Source organism: Chenopodium quinoa, unplaced genomic scaffold (genome assembly GCF_001683475.1).
Source record: "Chenopodium quinoa cultivar QQ74 unplaced genomic scaffold, ASM168347v1, whole genome shotgun sequence".
Classification (NCBI taxonomy): Eukaryota; Viridiplantae; Streptophyta; class Magnoliopsida; order Caryophyllales; family Amaranthaceae; genus Chenopodium; species Chenopodium quinoa.
In genome coordinates this window covers 2,045,204-2,067,146 of record NW_018743389.1, presented here as the reverse complement: position 1 = coordinate 2,067,146, position 21,943 = coordinate 2,045,204, and the positions used below count along the sequence as shown (strand labels likewise).

Genomic DNA, 21,943 nt, shown 5'->3' with positions numbered 1-21,943 from the left:
CCCTTGTTTGTTTAAAACAGGCGGACGACTCAAACTTTTTAGATTCCATACCAAATTTGAAGGAGTGACTATGAGTTAACTTTGGAGTTACTCAATCGCCGTCACTTTTGTTTGAGAAGTAGAGGTACCAGGCGGCGTAGGTCGGCTAGACCCCTTGATTCGCCAATGTTTGTTGGCTATTAACTCAATAGGTACCCCCTGCATTTATCCCAAGTAATACAGGCGGTCATCTGACTCAGATGTCAACTGCTACCACTGGTTTGGTTAGTGATAGAGTTATCCTTGTCTCAAAAACGGCTACGTGGTTGCCCTTGGGGACAGTCGTATAGGTGCCGTGTAATTAGTTTATAGAACAATGTTCCACCCAAAAGGGAGCTGCTCTCTGCGACGAATTTCATCCGGAGGGATGCCGTCGGACGCCTGCTAGGATGTTGGGACAGGTCGTATTAGTTTTGTATATTTGATCAGGTGGCTTGGCGCCTGGTCTGATCATTCGGCCGGTGGCCTTGGTAAAGTTCTTGGTGAACGTAGGTGCTAAGTAAAAGAAGGGTAGCCGCCTGTTAGGCACAGGGTCGGCCAGGCCCTAATCTTTTTAGCTAAGTATTGTGAGTAAAATACTCAATGGAGAGTAGCCGACTGTAAAGGAACAGACGGCATGCCCCTCTGAAGATTGAGTTAAAAAACTCAATGGAGAGTAGCCGACTGTAAAGGTACAGACGGCATGCCCCTCGCAATACAAAAATTGAATAGTAAGTGCAAACTTTATTAAGTAGCTCTTTACTTTACATCTTTCAGAAGAAATATTTTTTAAGGTTATCTACATTCCAAGTTCGAGGCAACGGTTGTCCGTCTGGTGTTTCCAGACGGTAGGTACCGTCCCTGACTTCCGCATAGATTCGGTAGGGTCCTTCCCAGTTGGGAGTTAGTTTGCCAGACTCATTAGCCCTACCAACTGCTTCCATTTTTCTAAGTACAAAGTCCCCTACTTTGAGTGGACGCCTGTGTACTTTTTTGTTGTATGATCTAGTCATTCTCAGGCGATAGATCTCATGGCGCAAGACAGCATTGCCCCTCTTTTCAGGAAGTGAGTCTAATGCCAGGCGCATGGCCTCCCAGTTTGCCTCTTCGTCATATAGCATTACTCGAAGAGTCGGCTCGTAGTGTTCTATTGGAAGAACAGCTTCTGCACCATAAGTTAGGAGGAATGGAGTTTCTCCAGTCGCCCCTTTTTCAGTCGTCCTAATGGCCCAGAGAACATGCGGTAGTTCATCCGCCCATAGGCCGCCTGCTCGTTCAATCTTTTTCTTGAGACCGTCTGAGATGATTTTATTAAAGGCTTCTACCTGGCCGTTTGCTTGTGGACGGCCGACAGATGCAAAGTAATGTGCAATTCCTTGGTCTCCCAACCAGCTTTTGAGAACAGGCGTCTCAAATTGGGGACCATTATCAAAAACCATAGACATGGGAACCCCGAACCGAGTGATGACATTTTTCCAAATGAATGAAATTACATCTTTCGTCTTGATTCCCTTTACAGCCTCCGCCTCTACCCATTTAGTGAAGTAGTCAACGGCAACAAGTATATACCTTCTGCCGCCTGTAGCAGGCGTATATGGACCCAGAATGTCCATGCCCCACTTAGCAAACGGTAGTGGGCTGTGAATGGTAGTGAGGTCAGTAGCCGGACGGTGAATTAATTTGCCAAACCTTTGGCACTTGTCACATTTTTTCACCATCTCCATTGCATCTGCTTCCAAAGTAGGCCAAAAGTAGCCCTGCCGCCTTGCCCTTTGAGCAAGCATCCTACCACCTATATGGGAAGCACAGAAACCAGAGTGAAGATCATCTAGTATCTCTCGTCCCTTTTCAGGAGTAACACACTTTAAGAAGGGTTGAAGGTACCCCCTCTTGTGAAGTTCTCCCTGTATCATTTCAAAACAGGAGGCTCGTTTTTTCAGTGCTGCCGCCTGTTGAGGATCATCCGGCAGTGTACCGTTTGTCAGATATGCCCTGATTGAATCCATCCAGGTTGAGCTTCTGTCTAGGATTCCAATAGGGTTTATCTCGATGCTTCTCTTCTCCATTACTTCCCAAAAAACAGTTCGAGGAGTATCGGAGGAGACGGATGATGCTAATTTCGAAAGTGCATCTGCCTGGTTGTTTTCTGATCTCGGCACTTGGATCAGATGGAAATCCTCAAGGGAGCCGACTGCTTGTCGGACCGCCTGTAAATACTTGATCATGGCCGGATGTGTTGCTTCGTATTCGCCATTGTACAGACTCACTATCAATTGTGAATCAGAACAGGCGTCTATTTTTCTTGCCCCTGCCGCCTTGCACATGCGGATCCCGGCTAGTAAAGCTTCATATTCTGCCTCATTGTTTGAAGCCTGAAAACTGAAGCGTAGAGCATACTCGAACCTGTCGCCCTCTGGAGATTGACATACGACGCCTGCTCCACAACCGTTTGAAGTAGAGCTTCCGTCCACATATACCTTCCATACTTGGTTTGGAACTTGAGAGTCAGGAGGACGAGTCATCTCTACAATAAAGTCAGCAAAGGCTTGCCCCTTCACTGCTTTTCTAGGCTCGAAAGTAACTTCGAGACTCTGCATTTCTATGGCCCATTTGATCATTCGTCCGGACGACTCCATGGTGGTAAGGGGCCGCTTGATTGGTTGGTCGGTATACACGACGACTGCATGTGCCAGAAAGTAGGGCTTCAATTTTTTAACAGCCATGAAGAGTGCAAGACCAAATTTCTCCACTAGGGGATACCTCAACTCGGCATTTTTCAGTACGTGACTGACAAAGTAGACCGGGAGTTGACAGCCGTCCCTTTCAGCAAGGAGCACAGCGCTTAACGCATGATCAGAGACGGCCAGGTACATGTAGAGATTTTCTTTGGGCAAAGGGCTGACCAGCCTCGGCAAGGAATGCAAGTGAACCTTTAATTTTTGGAAGGCGGCCTCAGCATCCGGCCCCCATTCAAACCTTGCCTTTTTCTTAATTGCCTGGAAAAAGTATAGGCATTTGTCGCCTGATCGGCTTAGGAATCTCCCCAAGGCCGCCAGACAACCTGTTAACTTCTGAACCTCTCGGACGGTACGAGGCGACTGCATGTCAATGACCGCCTGTACCTTCTCAGGGTTCGCCTCTATTCCTCTCTGGTTGATAAGGAATCCGAGAAATTTCCCAGACTCAACTCCAAATACACATTTCTTGGGATTGAGCATGACATGGTGCCGCCTGAGTGTGGCGAAAGTTTCTCGGAGGTCCGTCAGATGATCTTTCTGAAGTTTAGTCTTGACAATCATATCATCAATATATGCCTCGACGTTTCTCCCAATCTGATCAAAGAACACTGTGTTTATCATTCGTTGGAAGGTAGCCGGGGCGTTCTTAAGACCAAACGGCATGACCGTGTAACAGTACAATCCCTGATCAGTGACGAAGGCCGTCTTCTCCTGATCTTTCTTCCATAAAGGAATTTGATGAAAACCAGAATAGGCGTCCATAAAACTCATCAAGGCATGTCCGACTGTTGAGTCGACCAGGTTATCAATTTTAGGCAGAGGGTAACTGTCTTTGGGGCACGCCTTGTTCAAGTCTGTGTAGTCTACACACATTCGCCAGGTGCCATTCGGCTTTTTAACAAGCACCACATTTGCAACCCAATCTGGGAAGTAACATTGCCGAATGAACCCTGCATCAAGTAATTTTTTGACTTCGGCGGTTGCCGCCTGACCTCTTTCTTCACCATGGTTCCGCTTCTTTTGCCGTACCGGCTTCTTTTTCGGATCCACAGCGAGTTTGTGTACTGCCAGATCAGGACTAATGCCTGGCATTTCATGGACTTCAAATGCAAAGATGTCCTTGTACTCTTTCAACAGGTTGTGAAAGTCGTCACCAAGGTTTCTCAGAGCAGTCGTCCCAACTTTGACTGTTCGGTCAGGACGGGAGTCGTCTAATATCAGGTCCGCATGCTCACCAGCCGGCTGAGGGCGGAACTCATCCGGCCGCTCCTCTGCCAATGATTGCTATTTTCTTGCTTTTCTTGCGGACTCTGTTTGGGACGCCTTTCTTTTTTTGTCGCCTGTTTCTTGAACAGGCAAACTCTCCTTGACCTTGTCAAGGTCTGTTTTTTCTCCACTTGACCCAGTGGCCATAACAGTGGGCTTGACATCCGAGAGATAGCACTCTCGGGCCATCCTCTGATCTCCCCTTAGGGAGCCGACTGTTCCATTATCCCTTTCAAACTTAAGCAGCATAAGTGACGGGATTATAACAGCCTTGGAATTATTCAGGGTTGGTCGACCCAGAATCATGTTGTAGGCCGAGAGTTCCTCTACTACTAGGAACCGGACTACCATGTGTCGTCCTTCCCCTTTTTCGCCCAGGCGAATGGGTAGATCTACTCGTCCCAGTGGGTGGACGACTCCTCCTCCAAACCCTATTAAAGGGTGGGAGGCCGGATGTATGCAGTCCGTCTGATATTTCAGTTTTGACAGACATTTGCTGCTGATGAGATCTGAGGAGCTCCCGGTATCTATGAGGATTCGGCCAACTCTCTGGTTGGCCACTTTACATTCAATAACGAGAGGGTCGTCATGCGGCCCCCTTATTCCTCCTAGATCCTCTTCAGTGATGACAATCTCAGGAAATGTATATTTGGACGGCCGTTCTTGGTGAACGGAATTTACATCTAACCGCCTTATATTATCTTTGTTGCCCCTAATAGTGGGGCCGCCTCCTGAGAAGCCGCCTGCAATGGTGTAGACGACTGCATCATCTGTATCGGAACTGTCGGCCTGTTGATTCTTTTTGGCCGACTGCTTTTTTGAGGAAGTGTTCCCCGTAGATTTCTTGACATAAGTGTCAAGATCACCTTGATCAGCCAAGCGGTCTAGGTACCGCATGAGACTGATGCAGTCATTGGTGTGATGACCAACGTCATCATGATAAGCACAGATTTTGTCTTGGTTCCGGTTGCTTGCAGAACCCTTCATGGGGAGCGGCTTCTCAATTGAGAGCCGTCCCTTTATTTCTTTTAGGATAAACTGGTTATCCTTGTTAAACACATACTTCGGGGAGTATGGTTTGAATTCTTTTTTCTTTTTCTAAGTCGGCTGTTTAGAGGAATCAGCCGCCCAGACCTCTTTTCTTTTCTCATCTTTGTTGGAAGACTGTTTCTGTCGTCCCTCTCTTTTGTCGAACCTCTTCCCGTCCGACTGTTTCATCGTACACAGATCAGTCGCCTGTATATAGGCTTCTGCTTCAATCAGGGCCTCTTGAAGAGTCGCCACCCTTTTTCGAACTAAATCAAATTTGAAGGTAGACCCGTCTTTGAGACCTCTAAAAAAGTCAGTATAAGCTACCTCATCCGGTAACCCTTGAATCTGTATTCTCATCAGGTTGAACCGCCTGATGTAGGAACGAAGCCCCTCCTTCTCGCCCTGCTGAATTGTTCCCGAATCAAGGGTCGTTTTCTTCGCAGGGATGTTCATTGCGAAGTTGGAGGCAAATAAGTAAGCAAGCGTCCTGAAGCTGTTTACACAACCAGTCGGCAGGTTGCCGAACCATTGCTGTGCAATTCCCTTGAGAGTCGCTGGGAAACACTTGCACCAAGTGGGATCATCCAACCCTTGAAGGTACATCAGGTTGGTGAATGCCATCAGATGGTCTTCTGGGTTAGTAGTGCCGTCATAGGCGCCTACTAGAACATTTTTTACTTTGGCCGGCTGAGCGGCTTCAGTAATTTCCTTGGAGAAGGCCGACGGCTGTTCACCAAGTCTAAGCAGCCGTAGCTGCCAGTCCATAGGTTGGACGTTTTTTGCTGCAGGTCCACCAAATGGAGGTGGCTGCATAAAATACTGTTGTTGCGGCACAAATGGTAAGTTTGGTACTGCCTGGGCACTATGAAAGCCGTACTGACGGGAGGTGCCGCCTGACTGACTCTCATGGTACGACTGAGTATGCCTCATCGAGGCATTTCGCAAACTGTCCTGAAAATTTGAAGTAGAAGCCGACTCTGATAATCGGTCACTCTTCTTCTGTTCTAGCAGGAGCCGAGCATCTGTGAACGTTTGCTTTGACCCGTCCGCCTGAATATGACGAACCGGTTTCCTATTTCCCGTAGGATAACGGAGTTTTGTAAAATCAAGAGCAGGTGGCTCCCGCTTCTTGGATTTAGGATGGGGAGTCGCCTCTCGCCCTTGAACTGGCTTCCTCTTCAGTGAAGTGGAAGGTTTCTTGGCCGACTGCTCTTTGACTGAAGCAGGCGGTTTTTTGTTGATCAACTCTTGAATCTCTCCCTTGAAGTCCCTCATGAAGGTCATGAGTTCGTTCCTTGTGATGGGAGCAGACCCATCAGTCGGCTGTTGCCGAGCAAGCGGTGCGCCTGCTGGCTCGCTTCCTGTTTGAAGATGCTCCCGTTCCCTCCTTTCGGTATGGCGGGTACGTCGGGCCCTTAGGGTCCCGTCTGGAGCTGTATGAGTTTCAACTTCAAATTCACTTTCGGTATCATGGTCCGACTGAACTTGAGGGTCGTCTAGGGGACGCCTCTCTTCTGGAGTCGGTACAGACTTGGATGCCATCTCTGAAGTACTCTCCCCACAGACGGCGCCAGATGTTTCGGGGTTTTCTGATGTCCTGCGGGAGAGTTACAATTCCGAGACTGGAACCGGACGCCTGTACCTGCAAAATAACGGAGACTCCTGAGAGCTCCGCCTCCAACGGTCAAGTTAGTACCTGATTAAGGAGTAGTCAATACAGAAATTAAAGTAATGAGATCTCTCTAGGTGAGAGTGCTTAGTGTTGGTAATCTGCGTCGTTAGCGAGATTAGCCGGTTGTTGATGTTCCGTAATAACTCTGTTCTTCTCTGCTTGATTACTTTTTTTTTCACCCTTAATTAATGAGGATTAATTGAGTATTTATAGCCTTGAGAAGCGTGCCACTCTCTAGGTTTAAGGTAAACCTAGGGCTGATCGGGCCTCTAGACTGAATTGGGCCTTGATGGCCGGTTTTCCCATTTGGCATGGGTGGACACGTGGCGTGTCTCAATTGGTCCGTAGAGGACGTATCTGTGATTGACACGTGGCAGGCTCCTGTTGGCCTTCGTGAAGGACACGTGGCGGAACCTGGTTGGTCCACTCGTCAGACGGTGATTGGTGGATAAAAATCCCCTAATCAACAATGAAAAATGAAAATTATGAACAAATCTTATAACCAAAAACGGAGATCTACAAAATTAAGAAATGTATGAAGAGATAAAAAAATGTAAACGAAAATAAATTAACAAGATCAAAAGTAAATTCAATGAAATTCGAAATTCGTTAAAAATGATGATTAAACACAAAATTAAACGGGAAAAAAAAACAAAGAAGAGATTTAGATAAAATATAATTGACAATAAAAACAAATTATAAAAATAATTGATAACTCTTACCTTTGATTGCTCCCTTGAATTCTAGACCAAAAAGAGAAAGCACTAGATCTATGCGCTTGAATAGAGAGATAAGTTAGAGTAGGCTAGGCTTCAATGGAGGAATTGTATGTAGTGATTGTTTAGAAAGGGGGGACGAAAGAGAGAGAAAGAAGAGAAGAATAGAAGGTGGCGGCTAGGTATATGGGGTATAACTAGGGTTAGTCATCAAAAGGGGGCAGCCGAATGATGAGTGACATTTATGTCGCTCTCAGGGTAGTCTTTTCTACTAGTTTAGTAATAATTTGGTCCATTTTAGTATGTTTTTGCTATGATCCGCCTAGTTTGAGTATTCTACCTTTGTGATGCGTAATGTGTATTCATGTGGTTTAGGTAGTCTATACTCCCCTCCCCTTTCGTTGTATTACGCTTTGCCTTCCTGTTCCATGATTGTAGGTGTATGCCGTTGATTCAGAGATGGAAGGAACAAGGGCAAACCGAGAGAATTCCTGACCAGACAAATAGTGCGGGCGCGCCACCAGAGGAGCGAGCGCGCCACCTATATGCGCGGTCGCGCCTCCCTTGAGCGCGGGCGCACTGATGAGCTGGACCAACCATTAAATACCCACTTTGGAGCGGGCGCGCATTTCGAGGAGCGGCCGCGCCATCATTTAACGCGTGAGCGCGCCTTTGTTTGGCGCGGGTGCGCTTGTCTGCTGCGGATTCAAATCCCGAATTCAGTCCAATCAACAAAAGGGAGGAAAAACAGCTAACATGGGACAACATTCTATCATTACGATACTTTAGCATAGAAACCTTGGAGGAGAGCTTTTGAGGAATTTTTCTAGGTTATTATTTTAGCCACTTTTGTATTGAAGAATCTTGATAGTTTTTAGTGTAATTTCATTGCCCATCAACATTAGTTTTACTCCTAGTTTTTGAAGAAGTATTTTGCAACATTGATGTATGGTCAAGCTTGGAGCTTGGACGATGTATGGTTCTTTACTTGGATTTCAATGAAGGTTTTGGTATATTTCTCTATTTTCTCTTGTTTTTATGATTAAAGTTTCTACCTTTGTTAGTTTAGTTGGTAAAAACCTTGTCTTTCTTACTATTTCATTGGTTATAATGTTGCTTAGTATGATTGTAGTTGTAGTTGTGGATAGTGAGTACTTTCTTGTTGCTAGGGGTTTGGTGAAGGTATGCTATGAGTTTGATGTATGTTAGGCTAGGCTAATTTGGAATATTTGTGATTAAATCTTCCTTGTGCTTATACTTATTGGCCACTCCATGTTTATGGCCATATGCATGTTGTGGTTGAGTGACTTGAACCAAATCATGACGATAGTGTGATTTAAGAATAGTCATTAGATGATTGATTATTGCATGACCTTAGTTTGTATGCCTTATGACGATAGTGTAAGTGTATGCTAGCTAAGATAGCTCTTAATCCCGATAGGTGATTAGAGAGTATTCTTGACATTGCCTGTATGAGTTGCTTAGGTTACATGTAAACCTATTTTCCGATGCCTAACTTCGTTGAATTCATAGCATGTTTGATCCTTCCTCCTAGTGCTTGTTTTAATTGTTATTCTATCCCCTTTAGTCATTACTTTACCCACCATACTTCTTGATCGAACTAGATTAACATTAGGAGATAAATAGCGGTGCTTAATCGTTTCCCTGTGTTCGACCCTTAACTTGCCTCTATACTCGTTTAGTTGCATGTTCAGAACTACAAATATCATTTGATAGAGGTGTCTTAGTAACGACCTAAAATACCGCCTGTCACCGAATTCATTTAATATTATATGAAAATACAAGAAACCCCCTTTTATAAACAGTGGTTCCTTAAATAGTAGTAATTCTGAAGAAAAACTAAGGAGCCATTTTTCTTAAAAAGAGGTTTCTTATAATCATGTATAAGAGACCCCCTGTTCGAGAAAATAGGTTTCTTCCATTAAGAAACCCCTTATTTGATAAAAGGGGTTTCTTTTTAGTAATTCTTTTGGCCAATTTTGTAGTAGTGTATGGCGCAATGTACACGCAGCATATCAAAGAGCTCAGGCGGAAAAGCCGAACATACTCCCGCCAAGACAAATGAAGAGTTTGTCGTCACCTGTTACAAGACTTAATAGGTCTCTTTGGTCAAAAAGACCTGTTGTTACTGATTACAGGTCTCTAATGAGCTGTTTGTTGGCGGGAAAAAAACAAAGAGACCTGTTGTTAGTGTTAAGAGGTCTCTTTGTTTTTATTATTATTTGTTTAATCTTAAAATTATTTATGAGTTCTTATATACTAGTATCACGTGTACACTAGTATCAAATACTAAGAAGCATTCTACAAATATTGAGTAAAATTTTGTTAAAAATAATAAAATAAATTTTCTTTTTTGGTAAATAAAAAAATAATAAAATAAATTTTTTTTTTTGGTAAATAAAAAAAAAAATTAATTTAAAGACTACTAACTTCCTTTTTTTTGAGGAAATGTGTACTACGCTACTACTAATTATATTAGACTAACACTTAACAAAAAAAAAAAAAATTAAAGTAAGAGTTAAAAGGAGGTGGAGAGTAGTAGCACTGTAGCATAGCAGTTTCGTCTTCCTCCTCCAAAAAAACCCAAACCCTTGAACTTCCATGGTTTCCCTCCCAAGTTTTTCACCATCATCCACTTTGTAAGGCCGCCACCGTCCACTTTGTAAGGCCGCCACCGTCGTCTAGTTTACAAGGCCGCCACCATCTAAAGCGTACTCGGGTCACGACTATCAACCACTTTGTTTCAGGCGATTGTACAAAGGTAAGCCGTTCGCATTCCGGGCCACGTCCCCCAACCACAAATTCGTTCTTCTTTCATTGTTCACTATTAATTATTATTAAAGATTGTTTAATTTCCAGCCATAACACAAGCAATTGCACTACTTTACATTTGATCGATTTCCCGCCACAACCAGAATATTGTTATTCTTTTTAAGGTATTTTTCATTCCTGTTCCTTACCCAGTCAAATAAGCATGCTTCTTATATGTGAATATACTTGGCCTCTGGCTAGATTGAATTTATAGCATTCGTGATTCGTGAACTTCTGTATTTAAGTTGTGCAACATCACCGATTAGCCAATTGTTATCGTAATAATTTGTTCTGCCTTGTTTATAGTTGTACAATGACAATTACGCTAATGAGGCTATTGGGTGATCATTTTGTAATATCAGATAGCGTAGTAAATGAGTTGAGGAAATTGGATACTTATTAGAAGTTCCATTTTTCTTTGTGTTTGGTGCTTCTTCTGGTTAACAATAAATTTTGGCGGCTTTTGTCCTCATTTGTTTGCCCCATAGTTATATTTTGATTGTGTGGAGTTGATGACAAGGAAAAATGGTGATTCTAAATATTTAATATACGTTGTAATATTTGAGTAAAGTTGTGGTTCCTCGTGTATATGTATGATATGGGACAATCTTTTAGGGATACTCTAAAAAAGATAATGTGGCAAAATTTAAGGGACAAAGAGTTGTTTGATTCAAGTGTTGAAGAGTAAGAAGCTCAACTCAAAAATTGAAACTGGCCCCAAGTCGAAACACTAGGTTATGATCAGCATTTGTGACTTTTTTTTTTCTTAAACTCGATAATCTTTGTTGCCATGGGTTATAGTATTAAAATTTTGTCTTGCTTTTAAAGTCTATTGTACTGTAAATTGATTTAATGTTTCTTTTTATTATTCTCTAATTGAATACAATGTTCTGAATTAATATGATATTTAAATTCAGATGATTCATGTTTAGTTTGTAGCCTTAAAAATTCTGCTTGCATATGTGGTGGCTGCTTGGGTTATGGTTTCAAATTTTATTTTCCCGTGAAAAGTATGGTTTTGTCGTTTTTCGGTTGATAAAAATATTTTGTCTAATCTAGTAAATATTTGTTGTATTCTCTAATTTAATATCTTGTCACCCCCTTCGCTATAATCAAGACTTACATGTACATATATGTGAAGACATTATCGCTTTCGAAAATATTATGATTATTATAAAGTCTTGAATTGCTATTGGTGCATATAAAATGGATCGAATTTGGATATCAACAAAAAAACCGGGTGATCCAGAATATCAAGCAGGTGTTAGAGAGTTCATTAATTTTGCAGTTACTAATAGTGGTGGTCGTCCCAAGCTACCATGTCCTTGTTATATGTGCCACAATTTGCTACATAAGAGGTCGGACGAAATACTTAATCACTTGAGTAAGTGGGCATTTGATAGAACATATACCAATTGGATTTGGCATGGAGAATGAAGGGAAAAACCTCTTGTTAGTAATATAGCGGGTAGTGTATGTGAAGGTGATAGCACAAATGAGGCAGATAATTTAGAAGATTTGTTGCATTCAGTGAAGGATAACTTTGATGATAATCCTACCATGTTAGAGAGCATTTTAAATGACTCTGAAAAGCCTTTGTATGACGGTTGCACTAAGTATACTAGATTGTCTGCTGTAATCAAGTTATACAACTTGAAAGCAGGTCATGGTTGGATTGATACATGCTTCAGCATGCTACTAGAAGTTGTCAAAGACATGCTTCTAGAAGACAATGTCCTTCCATCTACTACTTATGAGGCAAAAAAGAGTTTAAGCTCTATGGGTTTACCTTACGAGAAAATCCATGCGCGTCCTAACAATTGCATGTTGTATAAAAATGAAAATGAATCTTTACAGAGCTGCTCAATTTGTAAAGCTTCGCGGTATAAGAAAAGTGATGGCATAGTCCCTGCCAAGGTATTATGGTATTTTCCAATAATACCATGGCGTAGGCGGTTGTTCTCAAATGCAGGGGATGCAGAGAAATTAACATGGCATCATTATGGTCGATTAGATGATGGAATGCTTAGACACCCCATCGATTCTCCGCAGTGGAGGTTTATTGATGGAAAATACCCGGACTTTGCAAAAGAGAAGCGTAATCTAAGGCTTGCATCGTCTACAGATGGGTTCAATCCATTTAGGAACTTGAGTAGCACATATAGTACATGGCCCGTCATATTGGCTACTTATAACTTACCTCCTTCGTTGTGCATGAAACCACGATATATGTTTTTAGCATTGCTAATTTCTGGGCCTAAACAACCTGGAAGTGACATTGATGTGTATTTGGAACCTCTCATTGATGATTTGAATATTCTTTGGGAGGATGGTGTACAGGTGTTTGACGCACATCGTAACGAGAACTTTATCATGAAAGCAATGTTGTTTAACACCATCCAAGATTTTCCTGCTTACGGTAATCTTTCTGGGTATACCGTGAAAGGAAAAGCACCTTGTCCCATAGGCATGGAGGATTGCGGGGGAGAATGGTTGAGCGCATCACGCAAGCATGTGTTCCCTATACATCGGCAATATCTTCCTTTGAGTCATCCATTTCGTAAGAGGAAAAAGGCCTTCAATGGGAAATAAGATTTTAAAGGTCGCCCAAGAGTTCTGTCAAGTGAAGAGGTCTTTGAAAAGGTTAAAGACATTCAAATTACCTATGGGAAAAAGCATAGGTCTGCTTTTCCTACGCAAGGCTTTAAGAAGTGTTCATATTTATGGGGCCTACCTTATTGGAGATTCCTTTTTGTGAGACATTCGCTTGACGTGATGCATATTGAAAAGAATGTGTGTGATAGTTTGATTGGTACTTTATTGAATATTCATGGGAAGACTAAAGATGGCACGAAAGCTAGAGATGACTTACAAACCATGGGGATTAGAAGTGAACTCCATGCTGTTGTGAATGACAAAGGTCGAGCATACCTCCCTCCAGCAGCTTATACATTGTCAAGAAAAGAGAAAATTGAATTTTGTGAGAGCTTGGCTAGAGTAAAAGTGCCAGAGGGTTATTCTTCAAATATTCGCAACTTTGTGAATATAGAAAACTTGAAACTTGCGGGCCTTAAATCTCATGATTGCCATGTTCTAATGCAACATCTTTTACCAGTGGCTATTCGTTCAATTTTGCCTAAAAATGTTCGTTTTGCCATAACCAGACTTTGTTTATTTTTTAATGCAATTTATAGCAAGGTCTTTGATCCTAAAGAGTTGACTGCATTGGAAGATGGAATTGTTGTAACTTTGTGCCAGTTAGAAATGTACTTTCCACCATCGTTTTTTGATGTCATGATTCATTTACCAGTTCACTTGGTTAGAGAGGTGAGATTTTGTGGTCCTGTGTACTTGAGAAATAAGTGGCCTTTTGAAAGGCAAATGAAAACATATGGCGGTTATGTCAAGAACGCTTTTCACCCTGAAGGTTGTATCGCTGAACGAATTTTTTATGAAGAAGTTCTTGCATATACTAGTGAATTTATATCAAATTCTATGAAGATAGGGCTTCCCGTTTCTCGACATATGGGAAGAATGGGTGGTCAGGGGACCCTAGGCCGTAAACAACTTGACATGTCTTATGACGATTGGCACAAGGCCCATTCGTACATTCTTCACAATGAGGATGAGTAATGCCATATATTCAAAAACACATGAGAGACTTGAGGAAATACAATAGAAGAGCAAATGAGAAATCAATAGCTGATGAACACAATAGATCATTCATTAGGTGGTTCAAGGATCAAGTTTTGAGGGAGCTTCAGGATTCTCCGAGTTCTATTTCTGATTGACTTAAGAGTTTGGCATATGGACCTAATTTCAACGCTACTTACTATTCAGGTTATGTTATCAATGGTTTCACATTTTACACAAGGCTGCAAGATGAAAATAGTACTATGCAAAATAGAGGGGTTACTGTAGAGGCTGAAGCTATTCATTTTGTTAGTGCAAAAGACAAGCATCCCGTTTCTGGCACAATGCGATGCAATACTATGGATTTATTGAAGAGATTTGTGAGTTGCATTACTCCAACTTTTCAATACCAGTTTTCAAATGTCAATGGGTTGATAATAACAACGGGGTTGATCATAGTAGCCTTGGAATGACTTTTGTTAACCTTAATAAGATTGGTCACAAGGAAGATCCTTTCATTTTATCTAGTCAAGCTAAACAAGTGTTTTATATGACTGATCCATTAAATAAGAGAATGTCAGTTGTTATAACACCCAGACCACGACAGGCCATAGATGATTGGGGCGATGATAGTGTTTTGGAAGGTAGTTCTTTGCTGGGAAAGGGACTAGTTGATGATGATGTTGCTGATGATTCTTCGATCTACGCAAGAGATGACCACAATGAAGGTTTATGGGAAGATGATGATAACAATAATAAAGTGAAGCGAAAGCGAAAGAGAAAGCGTAGTCGTAAAAACTCTTAAGGGGTTCAAGGTGAATTTTGCTTTTATATATCTACTTTTATTACAAAGAGAATGTTTGCTCTTAAATGCTAATAACTTTGAATTTATTAGGGTTATGCATGCTTCTACAGATCATATACTCTCACGTACCATGCTAGCTATCTTTTACTCAAGTATTTTAATAATGTGTCGTGTTCTTTTATATAACTAACAAAGTGAATTTAACTTATAAATTTAATGTAGGTACATGGCCAAAAAGAAAAAGAAAGTACAACCGAATGATGATTCCGAAGAGTCAAGTTGTGAGGAGAGGTCGTACTATACTTAAAAAGGTGGGGAAGACTATCCATGCTGGCACCCAAATCCCATTACAATGGAATCCAAGTAAAAGAGTTCCCACTGGTGAACACAAGACCCATTTTTCCACCTACATTGGTGTAATGGCACGTGAAAGAATAAGCATTGCCTACAAAGATTGGCATGAAGTTCCAACAGGAGTGTTAGATGAAGTTTATGGATTTATCTCGGTAAGATATACTAATCATGTATTAGAATGGCAAGATCATTTTAAATTTAAGTTTTTCTTTTTTTTGTACTAACTTATAAATTTGTTTTGTTTGAACATAGAAGGGGTTTTATGTTCCTGAGAATTGCAAAGGTTATGTACTAACACGAGCATCGATTCGATGGAAAGCTTTCAAGACTAGATTAAGAACCAAGTGGCTATATAAAAGAGTTAAAACACTTCGTCAAAAGCCACCACACAAGTATCATTTTATATGTGAATCGGATTGGGATACCTTTGTTCAAATCTGCACTTCTGATGAATTTAAGGTATACTTTGATTTATTGCATCATCTAAACAATAATGTGAATATATATGTACAAGTAAACAGTTTTATCAATTGACTTTGAGCTTTAAAAATATGTAGGAATTGAGTGAAAAGAATCGTGAAAAGGCAAAGAAGAAGTCCTCAAGTTATCGTGGCGGTAGACTTGGGTACCAATATTTTGAAGAGGAGATTGTAAGTGTTAATTACATGATGTTTACTTACTATGATTTTGCACAATTTTAATAATATTAACTAAATATTCAAAATTGGTTTTCTGTACTATTAGGTAAAACAACTTGAAAAGCAAGGAGTCCATGTGTCACAAGTGCCGCAGCATCTAACTTGGATTAAAGCTCATTCTCATGTCAAAGATGGAGTTATAACATTTGACAATCTTGCTGATAAGGAAATCCATGATGCAATAGTAAGATAGTATATTTAATCTTTTTAAATGTTTCACTTTTCAAGCATTTAAAAATTTTCTTTTCATAATAATAATCTTTGCAAATACTTTTATTAAACTTGATCTTTTGTATGTTTTTCAGATAGCATTAGAGGGTCAAGTTCAAAGAGGTGAAATCATTGTTAAGGGTCGAGATGATATCTTAGCAAAAGCAATGCATAAGAGTGAGCATGGTGGTTTAGTGAGAGGTGTTGGTTCAGGCATTACAGTGAAGGATTATTTTGGTTATAACAAACTTGCTCCACCCAGCCAATTGCATGCTGAAATAGGCATGATGAAATCGAAACTTGTCTCCATGGATAACAGATAAAATTTTATGATGTCCTTCTTGATGTCATGCTGCAGCCAAGAGCAAATAAAATCTTTCATGGCTGTTGGAGGTCAACAGGTTGGTTTAGGTGGATTTTTTGGTTGGGACAATACTTCTAGTAGTTTAGATGCTGGGTTTGGTGGCCTGACAGGTGGATCAGGTGGGTTACGTGGGTTTGGTGGCCTGACAGGTGGGTTTAGTGGCTTGACAGGTAGCTTAGCTGGTGGGTCTGTTAGCTTGGGTGGTGGGTCTAGTGGCCTGGGTGTTAGCCTAACAGGTGGGTTTGGTGGCCTGGAGGGTGGGTCTGGTGGTCTAGCAAGTGGGTCTGGTGGCCTACAGGGTGGCCAGGCTAATGGGTCTCTTGGCCTGGCTAATGGGTCTGGTGGCCTGGAGGGTGGGTCTAGTGGCTTGACAGGTAGCTTAGCTGGTGGGTCTGTTAGCTTGGGTGGTGGGTCTAGTGGCCTGGGTGTTAGCCTAACAGGTGGGTTTGGTGGCTTGGCAGGTGGGTCTAGTGGCCTAGAGGGTGGCCAGGCTAATGGGTCTCTTAGCCTGGCTGGTGGGTCTGGTGGCCTGGAGGGTGGGTCTAGTGGTCTGGCAGGTGGGTCACGTGCTCCCCAATTGGATGATACTTTTGGTCAGGGGCTTCAAGGTATCCCTCTAACTCAACTGTTAACAGGCAAAATTTTCGAGCAAGGGAGCAAAGGGCATGGGTTTACCCCTGATTCATTAGGGGAGGCAGATATTTATGGTACACAAGGTAATGGGAAAGAAGATAATTGCACAAAAACGCAATCTCATACTGAAAACCTAGAGACTGAGGCATATCATGTTCCCTGGCCTCAAACATATCGTAACAATCAACTTGAGCCTACAACTAACCTTGCGAATCAGAGTTGTGATTTGAAAGAATTTCCCGAGGTATGCCTTTTCATTCTAATTAAGTCCTCATGACTGAATTGTTTAAACCAATACAGAGGAAATGAACTCAATATGTATAAAATGGTGATTAGTTGCAAAAATTTAAACGTTATAGTCCTGTAAGTTTTGCCTTTTGATAAAAATGGGTGTATTTATGTTCAGGGGTGGAGTGATTGTTGTTTAGAAATCGAAGGAAACAACAAAGAGTTGCAAATTGTTGCTAACGGACAGGTAGAGAAAACAACAGATGTCAGAGCTACTCATTCTAGATTAATTCCACCTGGTCATGCTCGAGTCACAATTACAGAAGATATTGTGCCAACTGCTCTCTTGCCATGTCCTAATGAGGAACTAGTTTATGTTTGTCATGCAAAGAAAAGCTACACACCTTGGCCGATTACCTTGATTTTTCCGAGAAAGGTATGAAATTTAATAACTGGTACATGTTTGCAGTGTAATATTATTCAGCATGTGTTATCAACGGGGCACTTTGTTATGTATGCAAATTCTTTAAAAAATTTCAGCTTAATCCATCCAGATATCTAGTAGGAAATGTTAGAACATATATAGTACTTAAAAATTTATTTTCTAAATTCATTCATCAAAAGCAAGCAATGACTTAGGCACTAACCATCATGCCACGAATATTCTAGACCTTTATTTACTTTATTTTATGGTGAAAATGAAAAGATGTGTTATTAGCACTTGTTTCGTGTATTTAATATGATGATGCTATTTGTATGCAGACATGCATCATTTGTATATTGACTTGTATAATACAAGTAATCACTAGTGCATTTTCCTTATATATATACTATAATGATGTTATAATGTTTCTTATTCATCACGCTACAGACCATTACCCACTCAGAAAAAGTGTTAAATGTAACAACACCATCTCCACATTTAGCATCATCTCAAGTATGCACAACTCCTAAGTACGTTATCACCGAAAAGGATCGTGAGATGGTGACTTCCACGTGGTTACGTATGTTAAATACTCATGCTATGGTATTGAAAAAAAGGGGTGTGACACTCTCTATACCAATACCAAAATGCATGTTTCTTAATGAAGATGTGGGTGTGACGCTTGACTACGAGGACTTGTTGGATTGGTGTTTTAAAAGAGAGGTTGGAGAATCCCAAATGAACATTTTCATAAAGTGAGTGTTTTTTTTACCAATTACCCCTTTAGTCTTGAATGTATTTGTGTATTAACTTCAACGTATACAACTTTTGATGGGGTAAGGTACTTGAAAGGTCATTGTCAGAATGAAGGTGTCTCGGGTATGTACGGATTCTGTGACACAAATGTTTTATCTCCAATGACACCAACTATAGATGAGGAGGTTCGATCCGACTATCTAGCTCGTGTTTTTGGATACAACGAGGGAAAGAATGTCAATCAACTCTTCTTTGCTCCTTATAATGATAAGTAAGTGTACGTAGTAGTTAGTTAGAGTATGTTCGTCGTTTTCCTCAAAGGCAATGGCCTGGCTTTGCATCCAAGTATTGGTTGGTTAATTTTGCTTCTTTGACCTTTTCATTGGTCGTATACAGTAGCTGATGTCATCAGTTTTTGTAAAGATGTTTGGTAAATTCAGGCATTGTTTGGGTAGTTTGATGATGCTTTGATGCTAAAAGGTCAATTGCAGAACTATTTTCCTATTATATACTTGCTGCTTGACCTCGTTAATGGATTTAAAACTAAGCAAAAAGGCTGGAAATAATTAATGTACCAAGTAAGGTCAATGATGATCAACTGTATAGCTTGATGTTTAGATGTTGTCACTGCAATGCTCATTCCCGCTGTGATAAGGTGTTAACTGGTTTAAATTCTGGTTTGTTGCCTAACTTTCATCTAGGAATATGTAGTTTTCAGAAATTTGTTCGTCGTAAATCTCATGCTTTGTATCCAGGCTTCTGAGTTCTGACCAAGGCTTTTTATGTTTTCTTGTATTGTTCTTCTGAGTTCTGACCAAGCCTAAATGCCTAATGCAAACCGTTATCTGAGTTTAGGGACTGTGATACAAACATATACATAAATCTTCAGGCGTCATTATGAAATTATCTCTCTGTTTAGATATAGTTGTCATGTTGTCCAATCCTATCATGATGCCCTAATGTAAAGCAGAATGTGAAATTTCAATCATCTATACATGGTACAAAGAGACCCCCGATGCCCTAATGTAAAGTAGAAGCTACTTTTTTTTAACAAATTGTGCTTTGCCTAGAGCCTTAGCTTCTTAAAAATTTGATTGGTTATTCTATACAATTACTATTCAATATTCACCATTGATTTTTGCTAATATAATCACTATCATTGTGTGTAGTATGCATTGGAGGTTAGCTGTTATTAGTCCTTGGAATGGACTAGTGTGCTAGTTAGATCCGGCCGGGGAAGAAAACGAGATCAATGAGTTTGCTAAAAAGATCATAAATGAGTACGTGTTAGAGTAATTATCGAACATATCTGTTTTTTTTTGTATTATATATGCTCTATTATTAATTATTCATTTCATTATTTTTGTCAAACAATGTCACAATTCTATAGGGGATTAAAAAAATTCAACATGGTCCATCGAAAGGACATTAAGAAGATAAAAAAGGATCCATATATTGAGTGGAAGCAACCTAAGGTATGTCATTTTAGTTTATACTCTTGATATTAAAAGAATAATGTGTTATTTAAATGCTTGTGTATAATGCCAAATTTTCATGCATTTAAAATTTGAATGTCTTTTTTAACAGTGTCCTCGACAACCTCAATACTCCAAGGTTTGTGGATACTATGTTTGTCGCTATATGCTTGAGATTATACAGAAAAGGGTATTGTGGGTTTCTGATAAGGTATGTTTAATCTGATTTATGCATTGTTTTTTGATGCGAATTTATGTAGATACTCTTGATCATTACCTTGTTGTCCAAGTATCTTGAATATAGGAAAAAACAATTATGTCTCTTGACTTATTTCGAGCTTCTAAATATGCAAGCTTGTGTTCTTTTTCTTTTTTCTTTTTTTTTTTTTGGTAAGTAAGCAATTTTATTTATACCAAAGAGAAGAGGGCAAGCCTTCAAGATTACAATGGCTAAATAGCCCAAAAAACGCACAAAAACACATGGCACACCCAATCCTACCCAACTGCCTATACACAAAAAGCCGAGAACAACAATGGGCCAAAAGCACAACAACCCCAAAGAAAAACTAACAAACAACATAACAGTACCAAACAAGAGCTCTACCCCACACAAAAACACGCCCAAGGGAAGCAAAAGCCTCAGGCAACCAGAACAAAACACGCTGAAACCAGAAAGGGCAGCAACCAAACACAGCAGAAACCACAACAAATCAGGCACACCACGAGCCTAAATTGTCAGAAAACTGAAAAACCAGAAGCAAAGAAAAAGCCTCCAACAGCCCTACCAACACCAGATCACAGCACACAACAAGCAAGCCTAAAACACGCTGCTAACAGGACATTCTGCTGAAATAGCGACCCATACAGAGAGTAGCAGCAGACTCCATCTCTTTCTTTCCCATACAGGACAATATTGTCATCAACATGTTGGAGCTCTTCAGCATTGCTACAGCAGCTACCAGCATCTTCAGCCCACCTTAAACAGCCCCTTTTCTAGTTCTATCTTCTATCCTCCCCCTTCGAATTAATCCCACCAGCCTGCACACCATTAGGTTTGCCTTGATCCCTAGTAGCTGACCCAGAAGGATGCTGAAACTTCCTGCCAGGAACATCTACTTTCTTGCCAGCAAGTTGCACCGGTCTCCACCTTTTCCTAGCCATGGATTCAGTAGGCTGCTTCCAACCCTTTTTCTTAGGACAGAAGTTCACCATATGTCCCATGTCCATACAAAAGGATCATGTGACAGGCTTCCACTCAAAAAATATTTTCTGTTTCACACTTTCACCATTTTCATCAAGAAATTCAATATGTTCGTACAACTGCTGCTTTGCAGGGAAAATTTACCCCCAAATGGCTCATTTTAATCATGACATTGCATATTTTAACTCATCATTATATTCATTTGTTTGTATGTGTTATTTTTTTGTAATATAGTTATAATATAGCATTATCTTCCATTATTATATATTATGAATGAGTTATGACTATATACGGCGATTTATTGTTTATCTTGCAGCTTTTTAAAGCGGACCCCTGTACATATTCAACTGAAAATATTGACGAAATTAGAGACTTGTGGGCTAAGTATGTTCTAGAGCTTGAACAAGATGATGTTAATGAAGGAAATGAAGATGGTATAGACATTGCGTGAGTTTAGTTTGTCCATTACTTTTGGGAAAAGTATTGCGATTTTTAGAATTTTTTGTATAGTACTTTTGGAGCTTATCTTAGATGGCATGGAAATTAAATGAGTGGTTTAAATTTTTGGGGAATACTGGATTTTTTTTTGCAAATGTTGCTGTATAGTATTTTTGGAGGTTATACTATAATTAATGGATATATGTAAAAGTGTTTATCAACTTTTGTTTATTATTGTATGTTCCATGAATATTATAAAATTATGGAGTAATGTATATGATGTGCATATATATAGCAGGTGAAAAATATAGGTACAAATATCCTACAGGTGCCATACAGGAACAAATACTGCTCATATACCGTACAGGAACAAATACAAATATAATTGGACTTTGGGAAAAAAAATTAAAAAAAAAAAAAACAAAGAGACCTGTTATCGTTACTAACAGG

The 21,943-nt window shown here is 40.4% G+C and overlaps 2 protein-coding genes across 4 annotated transcripts; both read left to right on the top strand.

Annotated features, from left to right (window-relative positions):
* The first annotated feature begins 9,861 nt into the window (after positions 1–9,861).
* Positions 9,862–16,317, top strand: LOC110738415. Of its 3 annotated transcripts, none has more exons than XM_021918811.1 (7): positions 9,862–10,224; positions 10,323–10,399; positions 14,935–15,218; positions 15,322–15,525; positions 15,624–15,716; positions 15,811–15,948; positions 16,070–16,317. In XM_021918811.1, the coding sequence occupies exons 3-7, from the start codon at positions 14,970–14,972 to the stop codon at positions 16,295–16,297; spliced, it is 912 nt and encodes a 303-aa protein (XP_021774503.1). In that variant the 5' UTR covers positions 9,862–10,224; positions 10,323–10,399; positions 14,935–14,969; the 3' UTR covers positions 16,298–16,317. The 3 variants fall into 3 exon arrangements, with proteins under 3 accessions (XP_021774503.1, XP_021774501.1, XP_021774502.1); XM_021918809.1 differs by having other exon boundaries at positions 15,319–15,525; XM_021918810.1 differs by having other exon boundaries at positions 10,307–10,399; positions 15,319–15,525.
* On the top strand, positions 16,302–21,724 carry LOC110738414. Its single transcript, XM_021918808.1, has 8 exons — positions 16,302–17,215; positions 17,378–17,635; positions 18,071–18,378; positions 18,465–18,650; positions 19,549–19,659; positions 19,770–19,854; positions 19,967–20,065; positions 21,372–21,724. Exons 1-5 carry the CDS (start codon positions 16,304–16,306, stop codon positions 19,598–19,600), a joined length of 1,716 nt encoding a protein of 571 aa, XP_021774500.1. The 5' UTR covers positions 16,302–16,303; the 3' UTR covers positions 19,601–19,659; positions 19,770–19,854; positions 19,967–20,065; positions 21,372–21,724.
* The last annotated feature ends 219 nt before the right edge of the window (positions 21,725–21,943 follow it).

Bases quoted from the DNA above. Each gene is read 5' to 3' on its own strand.
- LOC110738415 (XM_021918809.1), top strand. From the start codon at position 14,970: ATGATGATTCCGAAGAGTCAAGTTGTGAGGAGAGGTCGTACTATACTT. The intron at 15,219-15,318 runs GTAAGATATACT...GTTTGAACATAG, and splicing joins AAGTTTATGGATTTATCTCG to AAGGGGTTTTATGTTCCTGA. The intron at 15,949-16,069 runs GTAAGATAGTAT...TATGTTTTTCAG, and splicing joins AGGAAATCCATGATGCAATA to ATAGCATTAGAGGGTCAAGT.
- LOC110738414 (XM_021918808.1), top strand. From the start codon at position 16,304: ATGATGTCCTTCTTGATGTCATGCTGCAGCCAAGAGCAAATAAAATCT. The intron at 17,636-18,070 runs GTATGAAATTTA...ATCACGCTACAG, and splicing joins CCTTGATTTTTCCGAGAAAG to ACCATTACCCACTCAGAAAA. The intron at 18,651-19,548 runs GTAAGTGTACGT...CATTGTGTGTAG, and splicing joins TTTGCTCCTTATAATGATAA to TATGCATTGGAGGTTAGCTG.